The following is a 22607-nucleotide window of genomic DNA, read 5'->3' as shown; positions in this document are numbered from 1 at the left end:
TGGTTTTGGTCGCACGAGCAAGACGCGATACAGAATTGGTAAATGAACACCCGCCGCGCTATATAGCTCGTGCAGTGGCTTTGGCGTTGTGCTGACAGACTCAAAGTAGCGGCTTCGATTCCGGTCGCGACGGCTGCATTTCGACGGGAGCCAAATGCAAAAACGGGCATGCACTTAGATTAAGGTGCACGCTAAAGAACCCTCGGAGTTCTATTCTGCGGCGCGCCTCAGAATCAGATTGTGGTTTTGGAACGCAAAACCCCCGAATATAATAATTTTTTGTCGAACTGGTAAATGAACTCACGCTATAGTAAATGAACTGCTATCAACAAAGATAGCAAATCGGCGGTGAAGGTATACTCTCTTCTGCCTTATCGACAACGAAGTTTACACAATTAAGCGTCTCAAATGGCATATTATGACTGGCGGGCACATACGACACCCTGTATATAAGTCTGAACGCCAGTATATGGTCAATTACTCAGGGCTCAAAAAAGCGCATCTAAACGAACCTATCACATCCGTAAGACCCCCAAGAGGCACACAACAAACAGCGCCAAATAAAAGCCCCATAAAATGCCAAGAAGATTTACATGCACGGTTTCCGGTTCATATATGTAGACATTAGCAGCCATTAGCTGCGCGGCATGACGTTAACCCGTATACGGATAGCTGTAGCTTACTCGGCAAGAATCGTGTCTCAGAGATTTTGGTTGGGATCACAGGTCAGAAAACAAGCAAAGAAAAACAGATAGAAAAAAAGGAGGAAGGATGCATACGGTCGCGACGACTGATTCTTCCATAGATAATTGGTTATCTAGGACGAAGCCTGCAGTATTGAATGAAGCATTTTGTTCCGAACGCCACGTGTACTTGAACAATGATGTCACTTAAATATGGTACTGTGATTGGCGAGTGATTACGGTGGAAGTGTTATAAGTATAAAGCTTGAGCGAGCAACCGCTCAGTTGGCCGCCGGCGTCGTGACCGGCGTGCTTCGCCATTGAATTCGTAGTTTGTAGCTCAGCGTTACGGCGCACTTGGTCCGGTAGCAGTATGAAGTCTGTCGCGTGCGTTGTGCTGGCAGCAGTTGCTTTGTATCTGGGTGAGAGCCACTGTTTTATTCTCCAGTATACTGTACTATGTCTAGCATTCCGTTTTGGTTCTTCCGCAGTGTATTTCACCGTTATTTAACGCAGCTTTCGAGCTAAACATGTATTCCTAGAACGTAGAGGGACATATTTTGGCTGGTGATCGTGTAATCGTATGTGTGCGAGTATCGGTGATGTCGAACTTTGCGAAGGAAATGCATATTGGTGTAATTCGGGAATGGTTTCTGCTGCACGTTCCAGCACGACGTCATTACTAGTTCGCGTGCCTCATTCGTTGTGCTCCTCCTAAGTGTCGTACTGTTGCTGCAGTGGGCGACGCAGCCTGCGAGTGCCAGCAAGGCTGGTTTGACTGCGGCAACGACCGGTGTATCACCATGTTCTGGAGGTGTGATGGCCAGAACGACTGCGGTAACCACAAGGACGAGACCGGATGCAGTAAGCTGTGTTGCATTGCATCGTATTTTTCTGGTTGTTTTTTATTTTTATTTTAATATCGCGAAACATATCCCGCAACTTCGGCATGAATTTGTTCGTAAATGCTCATGCCCTCCCGAAGGGAGACTGCTCGTTCCGGCGCCATGCCATCCAGCTAAGGGCTTGCACTTTCCTTCTTTCGTCTGAAAATTTTTCAGCACAATTCTGGATGTCGCGTTTTCTCGCTTGTTGCATGTCTGCGCGGCCGTATTCGGGCCATTGTTTCGGTCTCCATGTGTTACCGCTCGTATCTTAAAAGACTGCCGCGCTTCACTACCACGCTCTGCCTTTACCTTCTCCGCCTTTCTTTCTGCATGCACAGAAACTGGTATTTTCTGCTCTCGGCTGCTACGCAGTAAATTAGTCAAAGCTGATGCCCCTGTGGTTCCACACGCCCAACTTCTTCCTACTCTCTTTCACGTCGTATAGGTGACCACGCCCACCGATGTCCCTCGGACAAATTCGCCTGCCGCGACGGCAGCTACTGCGTCCCAGAAATATGGGTGTGCGACGGGGAAGCAGACTGCCACGACTCTTCCGACGAGGTGGACTGCCACTCGAGCAACTGCACCGGCTACCGCTGTCACAATAATGAGTGTATCCCTAACCATTGGCACTGCGATGAAACGGAAGACTGTGCAGATGCTTCCGATGAATTGAACTGTCATGCTGCTACAAACTCCTCCACCACCACGGCAGCGCCTCGTTGCGACGTCGACCAGGGTCGCTTCCCGTGCCTGGACGGACAGTGCCTTCTTCCTTCTAAGGTGTGCGACGGCCGGAAGGATTGTGGCGACGGCGCTGACGAAGGGGCGTTCTGCAGTGAGTAAAAACAATCGGCACACAAAACTGCTAACGTGTGGCAATACGAAATCTTGATAGCCCCCTCTTGCTGACAATTCTGCCAGTTTGTCCGCGCAAGCTCTCGTCTAAGTCTCAACTGCGCCTCGGTAAGGCCAAATGAACTCGCGCCAAGCGTCTCAACGCGCTCGCTTGCCCTCGAGTTCATAATTGGAAGGATCGCTCAGCGGCGTTCAATTGGTCGTCAAATGGTTATTTTACAGACATGACGTGGCGTTACTCCTAACAATTGCGACGCGAAGTGCGTAATGCAGCGCGCATGAGGCGTACTTAGTCGATCGGAGCCGCCGTGGCGTCGGGAAGCGTGCTCGTCTTGCACCCCGGATGTCTCGGTTCGATTTCCACCCAGATCTAAATTTACCCAATGTTCTATTCAACGGCATTCGTTTCTTCTACAAAAAGTGCGGGGAAATTGCATAGGTGCGCTAGACAGAAATAACACGTACGCTCGTGTTTGCCGCGTTTGTCGTTTCTCCAGCTCGTCATTTTCACGCAGATTTGCTAGGTGGAACCACGCCAAATCGCCGAGCTAATCTGATGCATTAGTTTACTTCGTTTATGGGAACCTGCCGGAGACGCGTCAAATTCTCTCCTTGACCTGTTCTCACCTGCCGTCGGCTATTTTTCGCACCATTATTCGGTTACGTCGCGTTCTACGCCGCATTTTCGTATCATGGGGCCTGTAATGACTTTCGCATTAAACAAGACAAAACCAAACTGGCCAGCACTACGCTTTCGGCCTTCTGCCGTGAAACGCGTCTCGCAAGCCGGTGAATTTCTTTGACATGATACTGTAGCCGTGGGCTTCCTCTGGCTCAAATCAAGCTGCTATCATGTCTTCCTCATGCTTGTAACGGTGTTTGACATTCCTGCTGCAAGTGACACTGACTTCATGGATTTCCTTTCGTACCTTTGCAGAGGTCAACGAGTGCAGCCAGAAAAAATGCAGCCAAGGGTGCTTCGTCGCCACCAACGGTTCTACGTGTTACTGCAACACTGGTTTCCGCCTCATGGCAGACCACATCTCTTGTGCAGGTACTTCAATCATTAGACCTATGTACTTTTGCTAATTCGCTGCGTGGTGAACTCGCAACTTTGCCGTGATGGCACTTCTCGCTATTCACGGTCGCGCGCAATGATCGGTGTGCATGGGCCTTCGTTCCACGCCGCTATGGCGACTGCTTAGAGGTTCGTTCCCTACGAATGCACCATTCCCAACTGTGTACGCGCCACGTTTTGTGGACTACCGTCGCGGCCTATGTTCGCCCCCAGAGTCTTCCAACGGACTACATTGAACTTGCTTTCCTTGATTGTCTTTTAATTCCGCTAAAAGACCATCGCGCACTCATGGACGTCCACTAGTTTCCGCATCTTGTTAATGCTTTTAAAGACGTGTTCTCGCGCGACTCCTACGCTCCCCGTTGCGAGCATCGGTTACTATTCCACCGCCAGCAATTATTGAATCTTTACCCACTGCTTCCAGATGTCGACGAATGCGCTGAAGAACCGTACGTCTGCAGTCACGGTTGCACGAACTCTCCTGGGTCTTACTCCTGTCACTGTCTCGAGGGCTACCAGCTCGCCGACAAAAGCTTCTGCAAGGCACGGGATCCTGAGCCGCTTCTCCTCTACTCAAACACAAAGGAAATTCGTGGCCTCTGGCTTCGATCCAACCGTTATTTCGAAATCCACCCGGCTGAGGCTCAGGCCGTCGGCGTGGAGTTTGACAGCGACCAGCGTCGTGTGTATTGGACCGATGTCTCTACACAGAAGTCGTCCATTTATTCCTGCCGCCTTGATGGTTCGGGCTTAAAAACTCTCTTCAGTGCCGGTAAGTCGATTTACCATCTGTAGCACTCTTGGTCATTAGCGCCCCGTGATACTGTCTCCCTCCTTGCTAGTTCACATACTCTATTTTCAACCGCTTCATAGGCGCACCTAACGTTAAGGGCCCCGTACCCCTTTGTCTCCTTAAGCTTCGCAGTACGCTGCGGGTATGCGTTCTGGGTCTAAAAGCGAAGCTACCACCGTAGCTCGTAAGTAACGTAATCGTCAATCGTAATCGTCGCACTAAGTTTCCGATGTATATAGTGCGTGCATAAATTTTCTCCCCGTTTCCATTGTACTTAAAACTTGCCGCGGGGCATTCGCGCAATACTCTTGTCTACGAATCAAACTGAGCAGCACTTCATCTTCAGTCATGCTTAAAAACCGACGTCATTCCTCCGAATGCTATTATCATAGTTGCCTATTAGAATGACTAAAGGTTAACTCTACGATCGTTCAACCACCCGCCGTGGTTGCTCAGTGCCTATGGTGTTGGGCTGCCGAGCACGAGGTCCCGGGATCGAATCCCGGCCATGGCGGCCGTATTTCGATGGGGGTGAAATGCGAAAACACCCGTGTACTTAGATTTAGGTGCACATTAAAGATCCCCAGGTGGGCGAAATTTCCGGAGTCCCCCACTACGGCGTGCCTCATAATCAAAGTGGTTTGGACAATGACAATGATTATTTGCATCAGTACATGACGCGAGGAGCATGCAGAAAAAGCTGCCACATGGACAGCTTGACGAAGCCGCAGGCCCCCGCATTGGCGTTTGCGCGGCGTTAGCGAGCACAAAGGTAGTACATCATTGTTTAGATATGTCCTTTACACAATAGTGCGCATCGCGAACCATGCGAAGCAAATGAAGAAAAAGATGTGCTCTAACAGGTCATAGTAGAAATCATCTCTAACCAATAAGGATAAAAAAACAATGATAGGCACAACGGTATCGCAACTGTTCAAAAAAAAAAGAAACACGGGGGTGAGAAAGACATAATCATAACACAAGGTGTAACAATAACATTTCTCATCCAAAATAAACAAATGAAAAAACCAAGAATATAGGCCATATTCTTGGTTTGGCACGTAAAACCCCATAACGTTTTTACGATCGTCCAACCATGGGAATAGGAATTGCAGGCTACGGATTGGCATTCTATTGACTGTTAAATTAATCTAAACATATTTTTTGGCAGCTTTGGTTTCATTTTAAGCGCAATAGCTATAACCTGCAGTGCGACGGTGCACCGCGAAGCACTCCGCCTTTGTTCTGTTGCCCAGCGCGCTATCGCCACTTCGAGCAAGCGGCTGGGACGCTGTTCATGTCGCGGTGTGGTGTCGATGCCCTGACGAGAAAGCGACGGAATCGTAAACGTTGAAGCAAGTTTTGACCCTTTGGACCTTGGTTTTAAGTGTTATGTTGGCGCTGTAGCGTTATGTGCTTTATGGAACTTCAGAATAGGAGAAAGAAGGCACTACTTATTCAGCACATAAACAGTTGTACTTCTAGTGGCTTGACAATCAAATTTTTGAGGGCTTCATTGTGCATTGCTTGTTTATGAGGTCATTCAAATGCGTGTTTTAGGGCTTTGAGAACAAACTCGTGGTAGGAAAGGTTGCTGTAGTCTAGTGTCTCAATATGGGCAAGTGCAAAGCCACACCGTAACGCTTCGGTAGCGGTACGTCAACTTCAAATAAATTCGAGCATAATCATAGGCGACCTCCAGCATCCCTGCTAGCAGTGCAGATGTGTTTATACGTACTTGACGACGTTCAGCAATTGTGACAGCCGACGCAGCTCTTTGGAAAGAGCGAGTGTTCGCAAGTGCCTGTCGTCTGCGGGAAGTCGTGCGTTCGCAGCAAGCCGGTGTCGTAGCAGGCATTTGTACCATTCCTCTCAAGGTTGCAACACTTAATGCCCCATACAAAGTTATTTCCACGAAATTAGCTTATTTTTACGAAATTGCATGCACGGTTGTTATTGCTCATATAAAAATCATTATTCTCTGGCGTTAAATTGTGAACAGGATTACACGAGGATGCACACCCTGGTGTACGCCACAGTAAACCGTGCTTCGCTCTCAAAGTCGTACAAAGTTTATGTAACGTGTTGTGCATTCCATAAGATACTGTAGAAATAAGGTTCGATTTTACGCGATCATATTTGAACATAGCTTCGTTTACTGCGCCGCAAGGAAACGCCGCGATTGCAGTAAATCCGAAGCCTGTGCTTCCCGTGTTGGTTGAAGTGACGCTCCGGAGAACCCACGTTGACACTAGCGCCACATTTCCCTCTAGGGTATTTATTTACTCTGTGGCCGTTATTCAATGACGGCCTACATCGGTTTCCTGCTGCGCAACTCGAAAAAGCGTTACTTTCCGAGAGCCGTCGGTTTGTCTGCCGCCGTATGTGTTCTTGCACAGCATTTGTGCCGGTATCCCCACAATGGCGTGGTCTACGCACTCCTAACACTGTTTGCGTTTTACGAATATGTGACGACGCTTTTTTGCCCCAAGACGTTGATTTCAACTTCGGTGGTGAAATTACCACGCCAGCTTCATGTTTCTGTCGCAGCCCCAGACCGCACTCGATACATCGGATGACGCATAGCTCTAGCATATTTCTTACGCGCGCTCATATAGCAGTGCAGAGTCTACACCGAACTCTAATAAATTACACGCTTTGGAGCTTATCTTGGCCCCAAACGTCTTCTGCCTTGTCTGCGTTTCCTCCCTTAAACTTGGTGCTCGATACTTTCCTGTCGAGAATGCTGCGTCACGCTGATAACGCGCAAGCCGTTCGTAACTAGGAACTACCGGGCTCGCAGCCTTAACGAAAGGAAATGCGGGCAAGACGGATAACGATTGTTCGGGGACAAAATCCAACCGAAAGGATGCAAGCTTTTCACAGCGGTACTCGATTCGCCCACCGCGTATGCTAACGTTACCGTCGCCTGCCTGTTTCCCTTCAGTTCGAGTGCGGAACTTCGCTTCGTAAGCTTGCTTCTAACTGCCTTATTTTCACCTTATTCCGATGTCTCGTCAGTGTCCTACCAGCCTACGAATCCAGTTACTAGCTCTTTGCTGCGTTTACCTGCTACTTACGTGAACTATGCTACTTCTTTCTAATCGCACCACCATACTCGTGTAAAATTCGGTTCTCTCGTCTTAATCGGCATTTACCTTTCCATATTTTCAGAAAAAACTCTACTGGAAGATCTTTCTTTGGACTGGGTTACAAATAACCTCTACATCACGGACTCTCTCGTCAAGCGCATCCTTGTATGCACTACAGATGGACTATCTTGCAGCGCCCTCATTACGGATTCCATAGATTCCCCTCGTGCGATCATCGTAAACCCGACGCAAAAGTATGCAATTTGTACCAAATTCTGCCCATCAGTTTCTTTCTGTTAATCACGTGGCTCAACACAACCGCTTCACCTGTTTCCATTCCTCGCCCCCTATTTTTCTGTTAATCATGCAGGACCATGTACTGGACAGACTGGGGCGCGCAGCCGGCAGTCATGCATTCGAATATGGACGGCACCAACGTCGCGCAATTGGTATCGACCGATCTTGGTTGGCCTAACGGCCTTACATTGGATCACACCACCAACCGTCTCTACTGGTGCGACGCCAAGCTCTCCAGGCTGGAATATCTCGAACTAGCCACCCTGAGACGCGCTGTCGTCATGGATGAAGATGTCTTCCACCCTTTTGCCCTTGCCATTTTCGAGGACACCGTTTACTGGAGCGACTGGGCATCCTACTCCCTCGACTCTAGCAACAAGCGCACCGGCAAGCACCACCATCGCGTTCTGCGTGAAAATGGCAACCACATCATGGGTGTTCACGTTTACCATCCAGTCCTACGCCTCCGAGGTATATACTTTATTTTTCTAGTTTCCCGCTTTATCTAACCCTTTCTCTTCCTTAGCCATCCATAATCCTTGCTGGGCCAACCCCTGTGATCACATTTGCGTGCTCTCCGGGGACTCCTACACCTGCCTGTGCCGCCTTGGATACAAGCTGTCGGCAGACAAGCGTTCTTGCACAGGTTTGCTGCTCGCTTCACCGCCGCTATTTCTCGCGCCGACGTTCCCTTTGAAATATCTAGCATTTAGCCTTTCCTGCTCTATTTGCAACTTGCAACCGTTGACGTCATTCTTTATCGGACAACGCGCACACTTGCTGATGCCACTGGTGGACCTAGCGCACTATTTCCAGACATATCTTGACTTCCCTGTGCACGGTTGAACTCCGTTGAATGGCGGCCGCGTACAATTCATGTGGCTAGTTTTTATCGTGCGACACTCCGCCTCGCTTCCCTTTCGTGTGCTGGTGAGCACCCAACTAGCAATGCACGAGAAGCGCGTGCGTTTTATTAAGTGCACTGTATCTGTTTGTTCTTGACTTGTACTTGTCTCGCATATTAACTGTCGTAGTGGCTAGAATACAAATGCACAATGTCTTTGTCTTGTGCTTTCTTACCCCCTTAACGGTCTTTCTTGCGCGATATGCGACCGCCCAGGGTCTATTTTTATCGCATATTCCAATTCTGCTTAAGATTTTATCGAAAAAAGAAACTTGCCATTCTAGGGTGACCGTAAAGGGTGAAAAAATATTTTGCGTTGGTATATGTACTTTTCATTCATGAATAGCAGTAAAACAAGGGAAAGCAAACTTGCAGGAATTGAAATTTTGATGCAGTGTTACGGTTCACGGCTTTGCGAAATATGCTCGTGTGAGCATTTGCAAGACTCAAATGTTCCCGCTCTTAGACTAATATGTACGTCCATACCGTAATCGAACTGCATAGGTGCGCGCACTCAAGAAAACTGGTTTTGTGGCCTTCAAAAAAACAGCAAAACGTGTGACAAACTTCCGTTACTCATCTTCTCGACAACCAGAGGCAATTGGTTTTCGCGAGTGAAAAAAGCAACGCACACGCATGCACGGCGGCATCGTTCCTGTGCGCACCTCCGTGAGCACTCAACGAGCGATAAACAAGCGGTTGCCCTTTGAGCGCTTATTCACTAGACAGCCATCAGTTGCAACCGCAAGAAGCCGAAACCGCCCGCGGAACAAAGCCCAAACAGCCACCCGCGCGCCAATGCGCGAGCGGTACTAGCGGGAGCGAACTAGCGCTACAACTGTCCAACGCAAACAGAGGCAGGCGCGCAAGATTCTCTGGAGTACCACGTAGTGGCAGCACATGACAGAAAAAGTGGGGAAATTGGTGCGCTTTTCAAACGAACAGATGGTGCCGTAAATATACGGCATCGGCTATTTCGGACTTCGTTCGCGGCGCCGTATATTTAAGTCCTTGACCCTCGCAGGGTTACGGCCCTTTTCTATCGGTCTAGATTATGCCTGGCCGCCATAACCGCGGCTTAGGCGTCAATCATTGGCATGCTTGACATCTATTGGGCTTGGTAACCTCACTCGCGCCGCCCTTATATCATTCCCACGACTGATGCCACACTCGCATGACTATCGCACTCCTGTCGCGATTCTTGCTCTCGCGTTAAATTGCACGCATCTCTTTTCAGTTACCAAGGACTTCCGTTTCGTCATCGTAGCTGAAGAGGACTTGCTCTACAAAATTGATCTCGACAGGGTCGGCCCTCCTCTCCCCGTAGCGTTGCCGTTTTCCAACTTGGGAATGATCAGTGCCTTGGCCTTTGACTGGTCCAACCAAACGCTCCACTACAGTGACAATCGCCACGAAATCCTGTCTGCAATCAACGTCAACACTTTCGATCAATGGTAGGCGTTAACGTGTGACGTGCTTATGCTTGTTGCATGGAGGGCACATCGTATCGGTGGACCTCAGAGGCTCGTTGCCTACTGCACGATGTTTCGGCATTAAAATCTTCGCTTCCTTTCATCAGTTCTCGCCATGGACTGCTACAGCATCTAGTTCCGCTTCATTCCTTTCATTTGCAGGACCGTGCATGATCACATTGGCTCAGTCTTCGGCATGGATTTCGACGTGGCTCATCAACTTCTCTACTGGGTGGACGCTGACAAATACACGCTCGAAGTGTGCCGTGCTAATGGTTCCGGTCATGCCATCATCCGGGACGACCTCCGCCGACCAGTTGGTGTTGCTCTTTACCCTTTCGCTGGGTAAGCCTTTGGACTCTTTAGTTTCTCACGTAGACATAACGCAATCCACCTATACAATAGCTTGCTTGTACCCATGCAACCGCCATGGTTGCTTAGTGGCTTTGGTATTGCGCTGCTAAGTGCGAGGTCGCGGGATCACATCCCGGCCACGGCGGCCACATTTAGGTGGTGGCGAAATATCATATCCGTTTACTTCCCTGTAGCTGCCCGTTAAGGAACCCCAGGCGGTCACCATTAATCCCACGTTCCTTGTAATCGGAGGGTGCCATTGGCACATCAAACACCTTAACTTAATTCCTTATACCCATTGCTGTAATAAGCAAAGGGATACACCACCGCAAGCTTGGTGCTGCTGCTACGTCTCGCCAGCACATCGCGCTCCAGGACTACACAATTCTGCATATTCACTTGTTTCTTTACAGCATACTTTTCGTGCTGAGCGCCGGCGATGCACCGACAATTACCTCGTACACGATGGATGGCCAAAGCCCCCGGATTCTTCCCCTAGCCACTCTACTTCTTCCAGTCTCCCTCAGCGTCGATCTTGTAGCTCGGAAGCTCGTCTGGGCTGACGCCACTCGTGGAACCATCGAATCCTTAGAACTTCGCAACTTGTTCTCTGCGTAAGCATTTTCAACCACTTCTTGCAGCACGTTTACGCGATGAAACTCTCGCAGTCTCAAGTGCGGCTGACACGTCAGTTCTATAACCTATTTTCGCCTTCATTCCTTAAGTCCCCCAATTCGTTACTCCTGCACGCCCAGGTGGGCTATTCGAGCTTCAAAAGCTGCAGCTAGTACGTCGCCGCTATCTATGCACTTCCATTACCTAATAGGGGAACCATTCCATTGTTTTAATGCATGCGTTGCAATCGTGAACTTAACACCTAGCTTTTTTTACAGTGCATCACCGCCACTTCCCGCATTTACCCATTTCTCCGTAATTGCCCACTTGGAGCACCTCCCATCACTAACGCATGCCTTTCGGCATTCTTAGTTGCAATTTCTTTTCATTTCAGGACCCCGTTCATCGTTCAACAAGTGAAAGCGCACATCTCTTCTGTGTCTGCCGCGCATAATGAAATCCACTGGATATCCCGTGACCACGCCTCCCTCGAGTACATGGATCTGTCTGTCCAGCCCAACCTTCGTCGTCACGTTCCGCTGCCTTCTAAGCGGAACGGCACCTATTCGAGGCGTGTGATCATCGCATCTCAAGTTCCACCGTTCGGCAAGTATTAAGACTTTGCACCCTCTTCACGCGCCTATTTGTTATCATAGCACACTTCAACTGCTCGTCATGCCCTCGCACTAGCATTCCTTGCCCCCCGCCTTTCCTGCATGCCTTCAGGTTCTCCGGTCCCTTCATGCCCGCTAAAGGTCGTTACCGTACCTTTTCTCGTCTTGCAGCGCCCGGTCCATGTGGCCAAAGCAATGGCGGTTGCTCCCACACCTGCCTACCTGTTCGCACTTCGGACCGTTCTTGCTTCTGTCCACCTGGACTGGCCCTCAACGCTGACACCACCACCTGTCGAGGTTCTTTTGAATTTCTTGCACGACAAACGCACTACACTACAAATTTGCACTGCACTAAAAAATTTCTTGCACTGCTTACTTAAAACACGTTGGCGGGCCAGTTGATTCAGATTCTATGATAGGATCTCGGCGCGATTGCATGAGGACGTAAACAGCAACGCATGAATCTTGTGCTTTCAACTGTAGATTTTATTGTCCCACGCATCCATAAATATATACCGAACGAGGGGAACAAGCCAAACATTCGGGTGTGCATGCCGATCAACCGTACAGTTACCCAAGGAATGAACGTAAACTCAAATAGTTACGACGCTAAACCGAGGACTCGCATCTTTCTCCAATAGCGACACTGATGCCTTGCTCACGTCATACCAGTTCAGTCCCCCTTTTCCCGCCTGTTTCAGTTGAAAACGGCACCTGCCGTCCGCACGAGCTCCCATGCGCTGGCCGTTGCATCGCCGCCACCTACTGGTGCGACGGTCACAAGGACTGCTCCGACAATGCGGACGAAGCATCTTGCGGTACTGCTTCAGATATTTAGGTCCTTCCCATTAGACTACCATACTCCTTCACGCAGGCCCAGCCACGTGTCCCTCCAGTGACTTCACCTGCTCCAACGGCCGCTGCATTGAAAAGGAATGGCACTGTGATGGCTACAACGACTGTGGCGATCTCTCCGACGAAAAGAACTGCAGTGAGAATCGCTTCTTTCTTCCGTGAAGCCTTAGCGCCACTGTTAAATCAAATATTATCGTATACGGAAGTCGTATGCCAGGCTTCCAGCAGCGCCACTGGTCACGCAGAATGTGACCACTGGCACCAGCGAATCAATGGCGCTAATCTTAAATAATGCAGCGCACGTCACATTTCGAACGTCAACGTGCTTGCACATATTGCAAAGCAGGCCTCTTTTCGTAGCCCGGCAGACCTGCGCTACCCACCAGTACACCTGCCGCAGCGGAGTCTGTGTCCCTCTCTACTGGCGCTGTGATGGATCTGAAGACTGCCCCGATGGTGACGACGAGCTGAACTGCAGCGGTGTCCGCTGTCCCAGCGGTCACGACCGCTGCGCCAATGGCCAGTGCATTCCGCATGACTGGACTTGCGATGGCCATGCAGACTGTACCGATTCCTCGGACGAAAAAAACTGCAGTGAGTGAATCTAATTGTGGTTGCATGTTACACCTACGGGCATTTAGCATACTAATAACCCCATGTGCGTACTTAGTCCGGTCTTCCTCGTGCGTGCGCGAGCTCACCGCGTCGTTCCTCCCCTTTAGTCTTTCTATCCCTTGCCTTGATCCATCCCTCGGCGTAAGTTTCTGATCACCATCCCTGCCTTTGGTTTTCCTCCTTCCTTCTGTCGCATCATTTTTAAACGGCGCGGAGCACAGCTCTAACTAGGCATGTTTACCGGAAGCTCAACTTACCAGTCTCAAATCGCGCTGTTCTGGTAACGCATCGACTACCTATTTCATGCACTTCGCAGTGCATATTGCAGTTCCTAAACAGAAGCCGATCCACATTGAGCATTACGACGGTGAAGATGTGCTTCAAGAATCGTACCTCTTTTGAGGTCTGCCCTTAACTCTGCCAAAAGTTTACCTTGTAGCACTGTTAAGTATTGCAAACGTATCTAGTCCTGAACCATATGCAAGTCACCAGCAGCAGGTATTGTAAATTCCATGACTTCAGTACACCATTCCTTCATTTGTGTATGTCCAACGCGTGCCCTGAATTGTCGTTTGCTACTCCGCTCATTCCGATTGAGCGTTTCCACTTGACAAAAATCGCATATACCAGGCCATTCTTTCGAACATCGGCATGTCTGGATTGCAACCGGTTCTACTGAACTCGTCCATGCCCCGCCTTCAAGTTCGTCAATCTTGTCCACCTCGCTTTTTAGATAAAACCAGCATTACCACCACCATTCGAAAGTTTCCTTCAATACCTCTCGGTGGTCGCATGTATTTCCTGGAACAATTTCCATGACAAAGTTCGTTGCGCTCGCACGTTTCTAAAGCTATTCTTCCACACCAGATTCCTACCTCCTCGCCCATGCTTCGCTCACTACTTTCATCACCTTTACCACCATTGCTGCATCACTTTCCCTGCAGCCGAAACCCTCACCTGCTTGGTGGACGATTTCCGCTGCACCAACGGCCAGTGCCTGGACAAGAGGCTTCGCTGCGATCACGACGACGACTGTGAGGACTCCTCCGACGAAGTTGGCTGTGGTGAGCCTGCCCGCTCTTTCGTTGTAATGCTCGGGACCAAATATGCATCCATGAACTTTAATCAAACGACGATGTCTCGTTGCCGTTCAAGGTAGTCCATTAGGCAGGTAATAGCATGGCGACACTGCTTTTTTTCGTGCATCATTTCACCTGCATCCTCAATGCTTCGCCCATTTGTTCTACCCATCTCAGATTACGCAAAGGTCAACCGATCGAAGTGTCCCACGGGCATGGTCGACTGTGGTGATGGCCATTGCATCTACGCCCACGACATGTGTGACGGCTACGTCGACTGCCACAACGGCAGGGACGAGCGCAACTGCTGTAAGCTTTTCCTTATGCCCCAGTTTCTCTTCTACATAACAGCGTCAACTCGAGCACGCAACATTGTCAGCAAGGTTGCGGTTACTGTGAAGTAAACTTGTTAAAAGGGACCCTGAAACGCTTTTGACGATTTTCTACAAACGTACCGAGTCGTTAGAGTAGGTCCTTCTGATCATTAATTGACACATCTAAGTGCTCTGCGTAAAGCGTGTAATTTATTATCAGGTTTTCAAAATGCACATCGCTGCCGGTCGCAGCGCACTACTCGGCGGAATTTTAAGCCGCCCCTACCCATATGACCGAAATAACCCATATGACGTCAGTGGGGCGAGCTATCCGATTGGCTGACCAGGGTGCGTGATCGATAATTTTTCCAACTTTATGGTAAACAAATGATCTTCGTAATAGTTTGAATGTTAGTTAATTTGTTCTTATAAAAAGTAGCATTAAGAGAATGCACAAGCATTTTTCAGTACACTTAAGTACTTCCGGCACTCGAAGTGTCGTCTGCTTGTGTTACAACGTACTCCATTTCGACGAGAGCTCCGCGGTCACGGCACTGATTCGAGAGAGAGACAAAGAGGAGGAAAGACAGGGAGGTTAGCCAGTGTAAGTACTGGCTGGCTACCCTGTGCTGGGGAAAGGGGTAAAGGGAATAAAAGGAGAAAGAAGAGGAGAAAAAAAATTAAGGAAATTCACGCAGTACCGCGATACTACGCGGTACAACACTCAAAGGCGATCGCACAATTCGCAAGTCCTTAGATACTTCAGCAAAGCCTTTAAGGCCTTGAATGCTGAAGCCCGTCTGGACCAGTGTCCTAGAGCCTTCTCCTCTGTAAAGGGGCGATTGTCCAGTTTTTCGAGCGCGGTTACGAGCACTGTTCTTGGCACTTTGTAGCTGGGACAGTCACAAAGGAGGTGCTGAATCGTCTCCTCGCAGTCGCAGGTGCCGCAAGTAGGGCTGTCGGCCATTCCGATGCGGAATGAATAGGAGTTCGTGAAAGCGACGCCGAGCCACAGGCGGCACAGAAGTGTTGCTTCTGCTCGTGGTAACCCTGGTGGTAGCCGGAGTTGCAGGCATGGATCCAATCTGTGGAGACGTTCGTTCGTGAACTCACTGGTGTTCCACAGATTCTGCGTAAGCTCGCGGGCGAGGGAGCGAAGACTTGTGGCTGCGTCTGTTCGTGACAGTGGTAGTGGTACAACGCGGGCACCGTCGTGGGCCGATCGGGCGGCATCATCCGCATGATGATTGCCCGCAATTCCGCAATGACCCGGTATCCACTGGTAGATGACGTTGTACCCTTTGTTGATTGCTTGATGGTGGAGTAGTCCGATGTCTGCCACTAGTTGCTTATTTGGTCCGTGGTTGAAAGGGGACACCAGACACTGGAGAGCTGCCTTCGAGTCACATAAGAGGGACCATGACTGTGACGATTTGTGACAAATAAACTCTAAAGCAGCACGGATAGCTGCGAGTTCTGCAGCCGTCGATGATGTTACGTGAGACGTCTTGAACTTGAGGGTGACAGACTCTGCGGGAATAACCACTGCTCCAGCTGAGCTATTAGCTATTATTATTATATGCACTGATTCGACATTGTTGCCTTATGGACTGCAAACGTAGCGACTGGCAATATGTCAAGCTGCGACATCGTGTCCCTCTGCAAGGCAGCGTACGGGCGAACTGGCTGCTGCGCATCGGACTGCCGCCATACGATCAGCGCCAGGATATGCGCGTTTGTGGCAGTCACTTTACACCGGAAGATTACTAACGCAATAGCGTTTCGAGAGTCCCGTATTAGGGCAAACATAAGCGCAAGGGGACAGGGTCTGGCCGCTTGACTGTGCCGTAACGGGATGAGCCGAGATGAGCACAAGGGCAAATGTGAATGGTCTGCACGGTGCAGCCACCTGGTGGCAGATAACTCAACCATACACAGTAGCAGCAACGAAGCGTATTTTTCGCAGGAGTGTAATCAACACGTTGTTTTTATAAATGTTTAAAATGTTTTACACTTGGTTAGAGCAATATTAGCGCTTTGTTTGGCTGGTTAAGCGCTGCGCCAACAAGTGTCTGGACCGTGCAGACCAATCGGGCCGCTCACGTACGTCTCCGCCAAAGTTCCTTCATCAGCTTGAGTTTATGCCTCCAGCCATTTGCCGAAATGACCAGCTTGCCTGTGGTTAACGGAATACCAGACACGTTCGGCGCTACGACAGAATGCTCGCAACGCACGCTGCTTTGCTAGCTCTCGGTCGACGGCCAAGCGGCTAGCGGCGAGGTTTCGCGCGGGCGGGCGGGGGGCAGGCTTCAAAACAACCGGAAGTGGACGATGTGACGTCGCATCGTGACGCAGGACCAGTGAAGGCGGAGCTTAGCCCCGCTCGCTCGGCGAACGGGTTGAGGAAGAAAATCGTGGCTGGGGAGGAGGGTAACGTCTATTCACTTGTAGCTCCATTAATACGTAACGCTTCACTTAAATTGTGGTGCGAATGTTCTACTTAAGCTGTACCCTACGCGTCTACAAAATTTGTCCGAACCGTTTCAGGGGCCCTTTAAGCTTCATCGGGTGGGCGCACGCGAGCCGCTTCGTCCACTCGAGTCCTAGCGAAACTTCCATTTCCCGCTCCCTCTGCGTGGCCTTGCATGCCTTCATGCACACCTTGCAGACTTCTCGGTATTGTATTTTCACAGCTGCGCCCATATGCCAATCAGCGGAGTTCTTCTGCACTGGAACGAAGCGCTGCATTCTGCAAAGCTGGCTCTGCGACGGTGACGACGACTGCGGCGACGGCATGGATGAACTCCTTCCTCGGTGTCACCCCACCACGCAAGTTGCCGCAACAAGTGAGTGCTATTCTCGCACCTCGTTTGCAATGTGAAATACTCCAAAGGTGTCGTTGTCTCTTGCTTGCCGTATTGCTACCACTCCCTCACATGAGCCTGCTACCATTCCATTCCTATGTAGTCTAACTCGTCTTGCATTTTCTACAGCTGTAGCTGCTTGCTGGGGCAACGAATTCCAGTGCGGTTCCCACGAATGCATCGCCTGGACCCGTGTCTGCGACGGACGCACAGATTGCGCCGATTTCTCGGATGAAGGCAGCCATTGCGGTACAGTTCCATTACTTCTCTCAACAGCTTTCACTTATCTGGAACACTGCTAGCTCCAGGCTCTGATACATGCCCCATTCCGCTGCGCAAGTGACTTCGTCGTTTATGTGCATTAAGCCGGAGGCCGGCGATTCGTAACGGCATGGCGCGCTCATTTCTGTAGCACCTACTGCTTTACGACTCGCTCTTCAGGCTGCAGTCGAATAGACTTGAGCATCTTGGTCAATGTTGGTTTTCTGTGTCCGCTGCTCTTCAAGTCGCCACTGCGTTCACATGCAACGCCTGCGTGCTGTGCTAATACTTGCAGTGAAACATTGCGGCACCGCTAATGGAGGCTGCGCGCACATCTGCCGGGAATCTCCATCTGGTCCGATTTGTTCCTGTCAACCCGGCTACCGCCTGAACTCGGACCAAAAATCCTGCGATGGTAGGTTAGGCGCTGTTTTTGTCCCAACGCGGCACTGACCTAATCCTCTTGGGAAACTCTCTTCCAGACATCGACGAATGTGCAACTCCAGGCCATTGCAGCCACTTCTGTCAGAACTCTAAGGGCAGCTTCAAGTGCACATGCGCGGATGGTTACGCCCTTGGTGTCGACCGCCGGTACTGCAAGGTTCAATGTACGTAACGCCTGTTGCCGCCGATTTTTATTCCTAATCGGCACTGCGCTTTCAGATGGCGAAGCGTTCCTGCTCTACATGCTTCCTAACCAGATCCGGAGCTTTTCAATGCACGGTCATGCCCAGCATTTACTAGCTGAAGATTCTCTTTCCGATATGCATGGCATGGACTACCGCGTCGCTGACAAGTCCATCTTCTGGACGGAAATGGACGAGGTACCCCCACTTCCTGTACTTCGCATGCCTTACCTGTTGGACACGTGCTTCACGTTTGTGACTTTCGATGGCAGCCTTATCACTCGCGCACTTTATCCCGTAACTGACATGACGATTCTCCGGTGCCATATCCCGGATAGCTGCTGCTAATCCAGTAACTAGCAGGGAATCTACATGTATTTGATGTCGCGAAAGCTGAACTTCAGCACTGCATTGGCATTCTTTCATTCCGTTTTCTGGTGCCAAAATTACACTGCCACCTTTCTGCCGTTGCTCCGACGCTTGGAGCACACCTGTAAGTGGCAAGACTCTCTACTATTTATACTTGGGTGACGGCACCTCTTTTCAGTGCCTTAAGTACACTTAGTTATCCAAGTACAAGCCTCCTACTGTGCGGTGACGGTATACAACAGTGCCCAACTGTGATTGTATGTATATGCCCCTTTCTTACATCCCCGCTTTACCCCCTCTGCACCCCCCCCCCAGCCTATGCTAGCAAACTGGATCTTCCCCTCTCGTTAACCTCCCTGCCTTTCCCCTTTCCTGGCTGTCCTTTTGGGTATATACCAGCGGGGCATATAGTTTAAGCATGTTTCATGCGACTCGCCACCTTGCCTTGCATGCTCAGATCTACCCTTCGCCGTATATTGACTTCTCGTTGTCCTCAGTTTGCCTGTCGCATAACTTTCATTCCTTCTGTTCGCCTGAACTGGCGCTTCACTACTTTTCAGGGTGTCATTAACGTGATGACCGTCGGTAACGGCAAGCAGTTTACACTTCTCGAAGACATCCACAAGCCCCACCATATTGCGGTCGACTGGGTCGCCGGCAACATTTACTTCACCGACGGCTGGGTTCACATCCAGGCGTGCGAGCCTACATTCAAACACTGCACCGACGTCGTAGATACGACGTACTCGCACCTTAACACGTTTGCACTTTCTGCTAACGATGGGTTAGTAAGTCTTCCTGGCCACTATTTCCTTGCTTACGCTGTACTATTTCCTACTAGACTTTACCCACATTTCAAAGTGGTGTTGCGTGTCCGATAGCTCGGGGATGGTATACTTCTACCCTCTGAATTATTTCAGGTTGATGTTCTGGGCTGTATGGCACGAAGTTGTCAACAAGGACCACGGCCTCATTGAGCGTTCAAACATGGATGGCACTGCCAGAGTTGTCTTGCTCACGGATAAGATATTGTGGCCTTGCTCCATTACCGTTGACGCCGTTCATAAGCGCATCTATTGGTCTGACGCGAACAAGAATGTCATTGAAAGTGCAACATACGATGGCAAACAGCGGTGAGGCGACAGTTCTGTAACCCTTTCTAAACCCCGTAACTTGCCCTGCTACCGTGTACATTTAAGCAGCAATGGCTATAGTGAACAGCCCACATGAACTTGTTGCCTGCAGCTCGGCCATGTCGCACAATTCTTCGCGTCGTTCCAACGTGGCTTTCCGCTTACTTACAGAAAATTGGTCCGAGGTGCTGGCCTGTCAAGCCCTTTCAGCATCGCTCTATTCGAAGACTGGCTGTACTGGTCTGACTGGGGCTCCGACTCCCTGATGGCCTGCAACAAATACACCGGCACAAACATTGGCCTTGTACATCACGGCACAGCCAAAGCCACGGTTCTCAAAGTTCTTCATGCTGTTCACCAACCAAGTGGTACAAGTTTGCCTTATTCCTATTAGCCACTAGCCTGCAACAAGAATATAACCAGCATGCTCTTATTGCGTTGTACACTTTTACAACCCGACATTTTGGTTTCCTATTGCTATATTTACCCAGGTGTAAACCGCTGCGCACGCAACCAGTGCGCACACGTCTGCCTGCTGAACCCTAGTGCGTACACTTGTGCTTGCTCTCATGGCTACTCTCTGGCACACGACGCTCACACCTGTGTAGAATCCGGTAAGATTTCGCTTGGCTTAGAAATCTTCACTTCCTAGGATTCGTTGCTACGCACTCGCCTCTCCGGCCCGAATTTAATCATCTGCGTCGTTAGCCTGCGCTGCTGCAGTGTATTTACGAATACGTTCACACCTTCTGCCGAACAAACGCGTGTAGTCACAAGTTTTCCCTGTTCTCACCCAGATGAGCACTACAATTTGACCAGCTCCGACGTCCTTGGTCAGTTCTGCAATCCTGTGTGTCTGAACGGTGGCCGCTGCATCTCCGCCAATGGTTCCTACTTCTGCAAGTAAGTTACTGGATCATGCATAACGCGACCTCTTTCGAGTAAACTTTACATGACGACTGAGCCATTCGATTAGACGTGCACCCCACGTTTGCTCCAGCATCCATGCCCGTACTATGTTCCCTTGTGTCTGCAGCTAGTCTGCAGAATTCTGGACTTTTCATCGCCATTTTGCCCCATATTTGCGCAATATACGAATAGCAAACCTTCTCGCAGGTGTATCAATGGTTTCAATGGACCTTCCTGCAAGGATGCCATGGTTATTTCAACGCTGCCTCAGCAGTCCGGCTCCCACTCTACAGCGCTTGCCTCCATCCTAGTCAGCATCCTGTGTGTGGCCTTGCTTGTCCTTGGCTACGTACTCTACCGGAGAAACAGGCAAGTCCGACAGCATGTTTCTCGTGCCAATCATTGCTCTCCTTCCGAATGCGAATTTCCGCTTGGCGCAGTTGTAACCTCGTCTACCGTCGATCTAAATCCTGTTTCAACTTCCTCAAAATTGCTGAATTTAGCGGTATCTAGTGCGTTCTTCACTTGCCAAGTGGCTTCTATCAAGAAGTAAGACATTGTTCTGGTCTTTCGTTATTGGTCTGCCGGCCATACTTTCACATCTCGTTAAGTCTTGCTTTCGTTTCCGAAAAAGTCACTGCCTTCTTCCACATGCTCGATGCTTTCGTACGCGTTAGTGAACCTGAACCCAGATTCCCTAATTCTCTGCTCTTCTGTCCTTTCTTAGGGAGAAGCTTGCGGCCTTGGACTTCTCAATCAGCTTTAAGAAACCTACCTTCAGGAAGCGGCAGGGCTTGCTAGAGGATGAGCACCCTGTTGCCGCCGATGAGGATTACCACGCCATGACCCCTGCCCCTGGCTTCGTCAATCCTGCGTTCTCCAATCGTAAAGTATGCACATGGCAGCTTGTCCATATTACGTGCTTTTAGCCTGCCCTCCTGTATCATCCTTACCTCTCAACTCAAGGTGTCTTAGGCATTGCCAAACTTGATAAACGAACCCTTCACCATTCCTCGGCATACTTGAATGAAGGCGCGCATCCGTCGCTTTTCATCCTTCCAGTGTTTTCTCGAAACGATTACATTGGGGCTACTCCCAGTGAGCCAAATTTCACGGTTTTACTTGGCACCTTGCCTGCTTCAGCACCTCTAAATGTTATGTCCATGCACTAACTTGACCGTTTCTTTCAGTCGCAGCTTCTCACCGATGGCCAGTTCAAGCGGTGGTCTTCCAGCGAATCTCTCCAGTCTTCGTCTTCAAAAGACAAATCCACGTGCTCCCTTGCCACAGCCTCGGCTGCGAAGAACGAAGTTTTCTTCTTCCGGAAGCACTAGCGGTCCCAGGCCGAACGTCACCCGTTTGTATGTTGTGTAATGAGTGCCATTTAATTTATATGTGCTCTGTATAATTACAGATAGCTTTTAAGATGTTGCTGTTCAAAATGGCTTTTATCTAACAAATAAAAAGCAGTATTTTTTACACCCACCTTCCTTTGTCTCCCCTTTTCTCCCATTGGCGGCAATCTTGTACTGCCTGTGGGATATATTCTCAACGGGTGGCTATGCGGCAGTTCAACTACCTGTTTCCGCTGCGCAATTCGGCGCATGCGTGCAGTCGTACGCTGCATCGTAGGCGGAACATGTATTAGGCCATCTTTCGATACGCCAAGCTTCGGATAGCTTTGACGTAGTTCTCATCATATGCGCTATACTGCTACGACGTGCAGTAATCTCGCCAGCTCCATATCCAACAAGCTCGCTCCCTTTCCGTAGATCGAGAGACCCTGTTGCCTTTTTTCAACAAAAGTGCCTGCGGTTCTTCGCATCTTAAGCTAGGTAGCCTACTCTCGCAGCGCGTAGGCTCTCTAACGCAGTGCCAGCAGAATGTTCAGTAAATTTTCTTCTGGAGTCCTTACGCAAATCTATCTCGCTAAAA

General features: G+C 49.9%; 1 protein-coding gene across 2 annotated transcripts; it reads left to right on the top strand.

Annotated features, from left to right (window-relative positions):
• The first annotated feature begins 948 nt into the window (after positions 1 to 948).
• LOC135905964 (vitellogenin receptor Yl-like) lies at positions 949 to 22158 on the top strand. Of its 2 annotated transcripts, none has more exons than XM_070541354.1 (31): positions 949 to 1105; positions 1422 to 1547; positions 2016 to 2408; positions 3366 to 3482; positions 3931 to 4278; positions 7474 to 7645; positions 7762 to 8159; positions 8215 to 8334; positions 9830 to 10046; positions 10227 to 10409; positions 10832 to 11032; positions 11428 to 11639; positions 11819 to 11944; positions 12349 to 12465; positions 12522 to 12638; positions 12863 to 13096; positions 14062 to 14181; positions 14374 to 14505; positions 17204 to 17356; positions 17504 to 17623; positions 17931 to 18050; positions 18118 to 18243; positions 18299 to 18459; positions 19191 to 19414; positions 19551 to 19763; positions 19935 to 20131; positions 20255 to 20377; positions 20561 to 20666; positions 20880 to 21041; positions 21400 to 21562; positions 21863 to 22158. In XM_070541354.1, exons 1-31 carry the CDS (start codon positions 1057 to 1059, stop codon positions 22004 to 22006), a joined length of 5394 nt encoding a protein of 1797 aa, XP_070397455.1. In that variant the 5' UTR covers positions 949 to 1056; the 3' UTR covers positions 22007 to 22158. The 2 variants fall into 2 exon arrangements, with proteins under 2 accessions (XP_070397455.1, XP_065293188.1); XM_065437116.1 differs by having other exon boundaries at positions 20880 to 21045; positions 21404 to 21562.
• Positions 22159 to 22607: the final 449 nt, after the last annotated feature.

The sequence above is a fragment of the Dermacentor albipictus genome, chromosome 1 (genome assembly GCF_038994185.2).
Source record: "Dermacentor albipictus isolate Rhodes 1998 colony chromosome 1, USDA_Dalb.pri_finalv2, whole genome shotgun sequence".
Lineage (NCBI taxonomy): Eukaryota > Metazoa > Arthropoda > Arachnida > Ixodida > Ixodidae > Dermacentor > Dermacentor albipictus.
The sequence above is the reverse complement of the archived record's forward strand: the minus strand, read 5'-3'. Positions and strand labels throughout refer to the sequence as shown.

Excerpts from the sequence above, each read along its gene's own strand:
- LOC135905964 (XM_070541354.1), top strand. The coding sequence starts at position 1,057 with ATGAAGTCTGTCGCGTGCGTTGTGCTGGCAGCAGTTGCTTTGTATCTG. Across the intron at positions 20,378-20,560 it reads TCACACCTGTGTAGAATCCG|ATGAGCACTACAATTTGACC; the intron begins GTAAGATTTCGC and ends GTTCTCACCCAG. Across the intron at positions 20,667-20,879 it reads AATGGTTCCTACTTCTGCAA|GTGTATCAATGGTTTCAATG; the intron begins GTAAGTTACTGG and ends ACCTTCTCGCAG.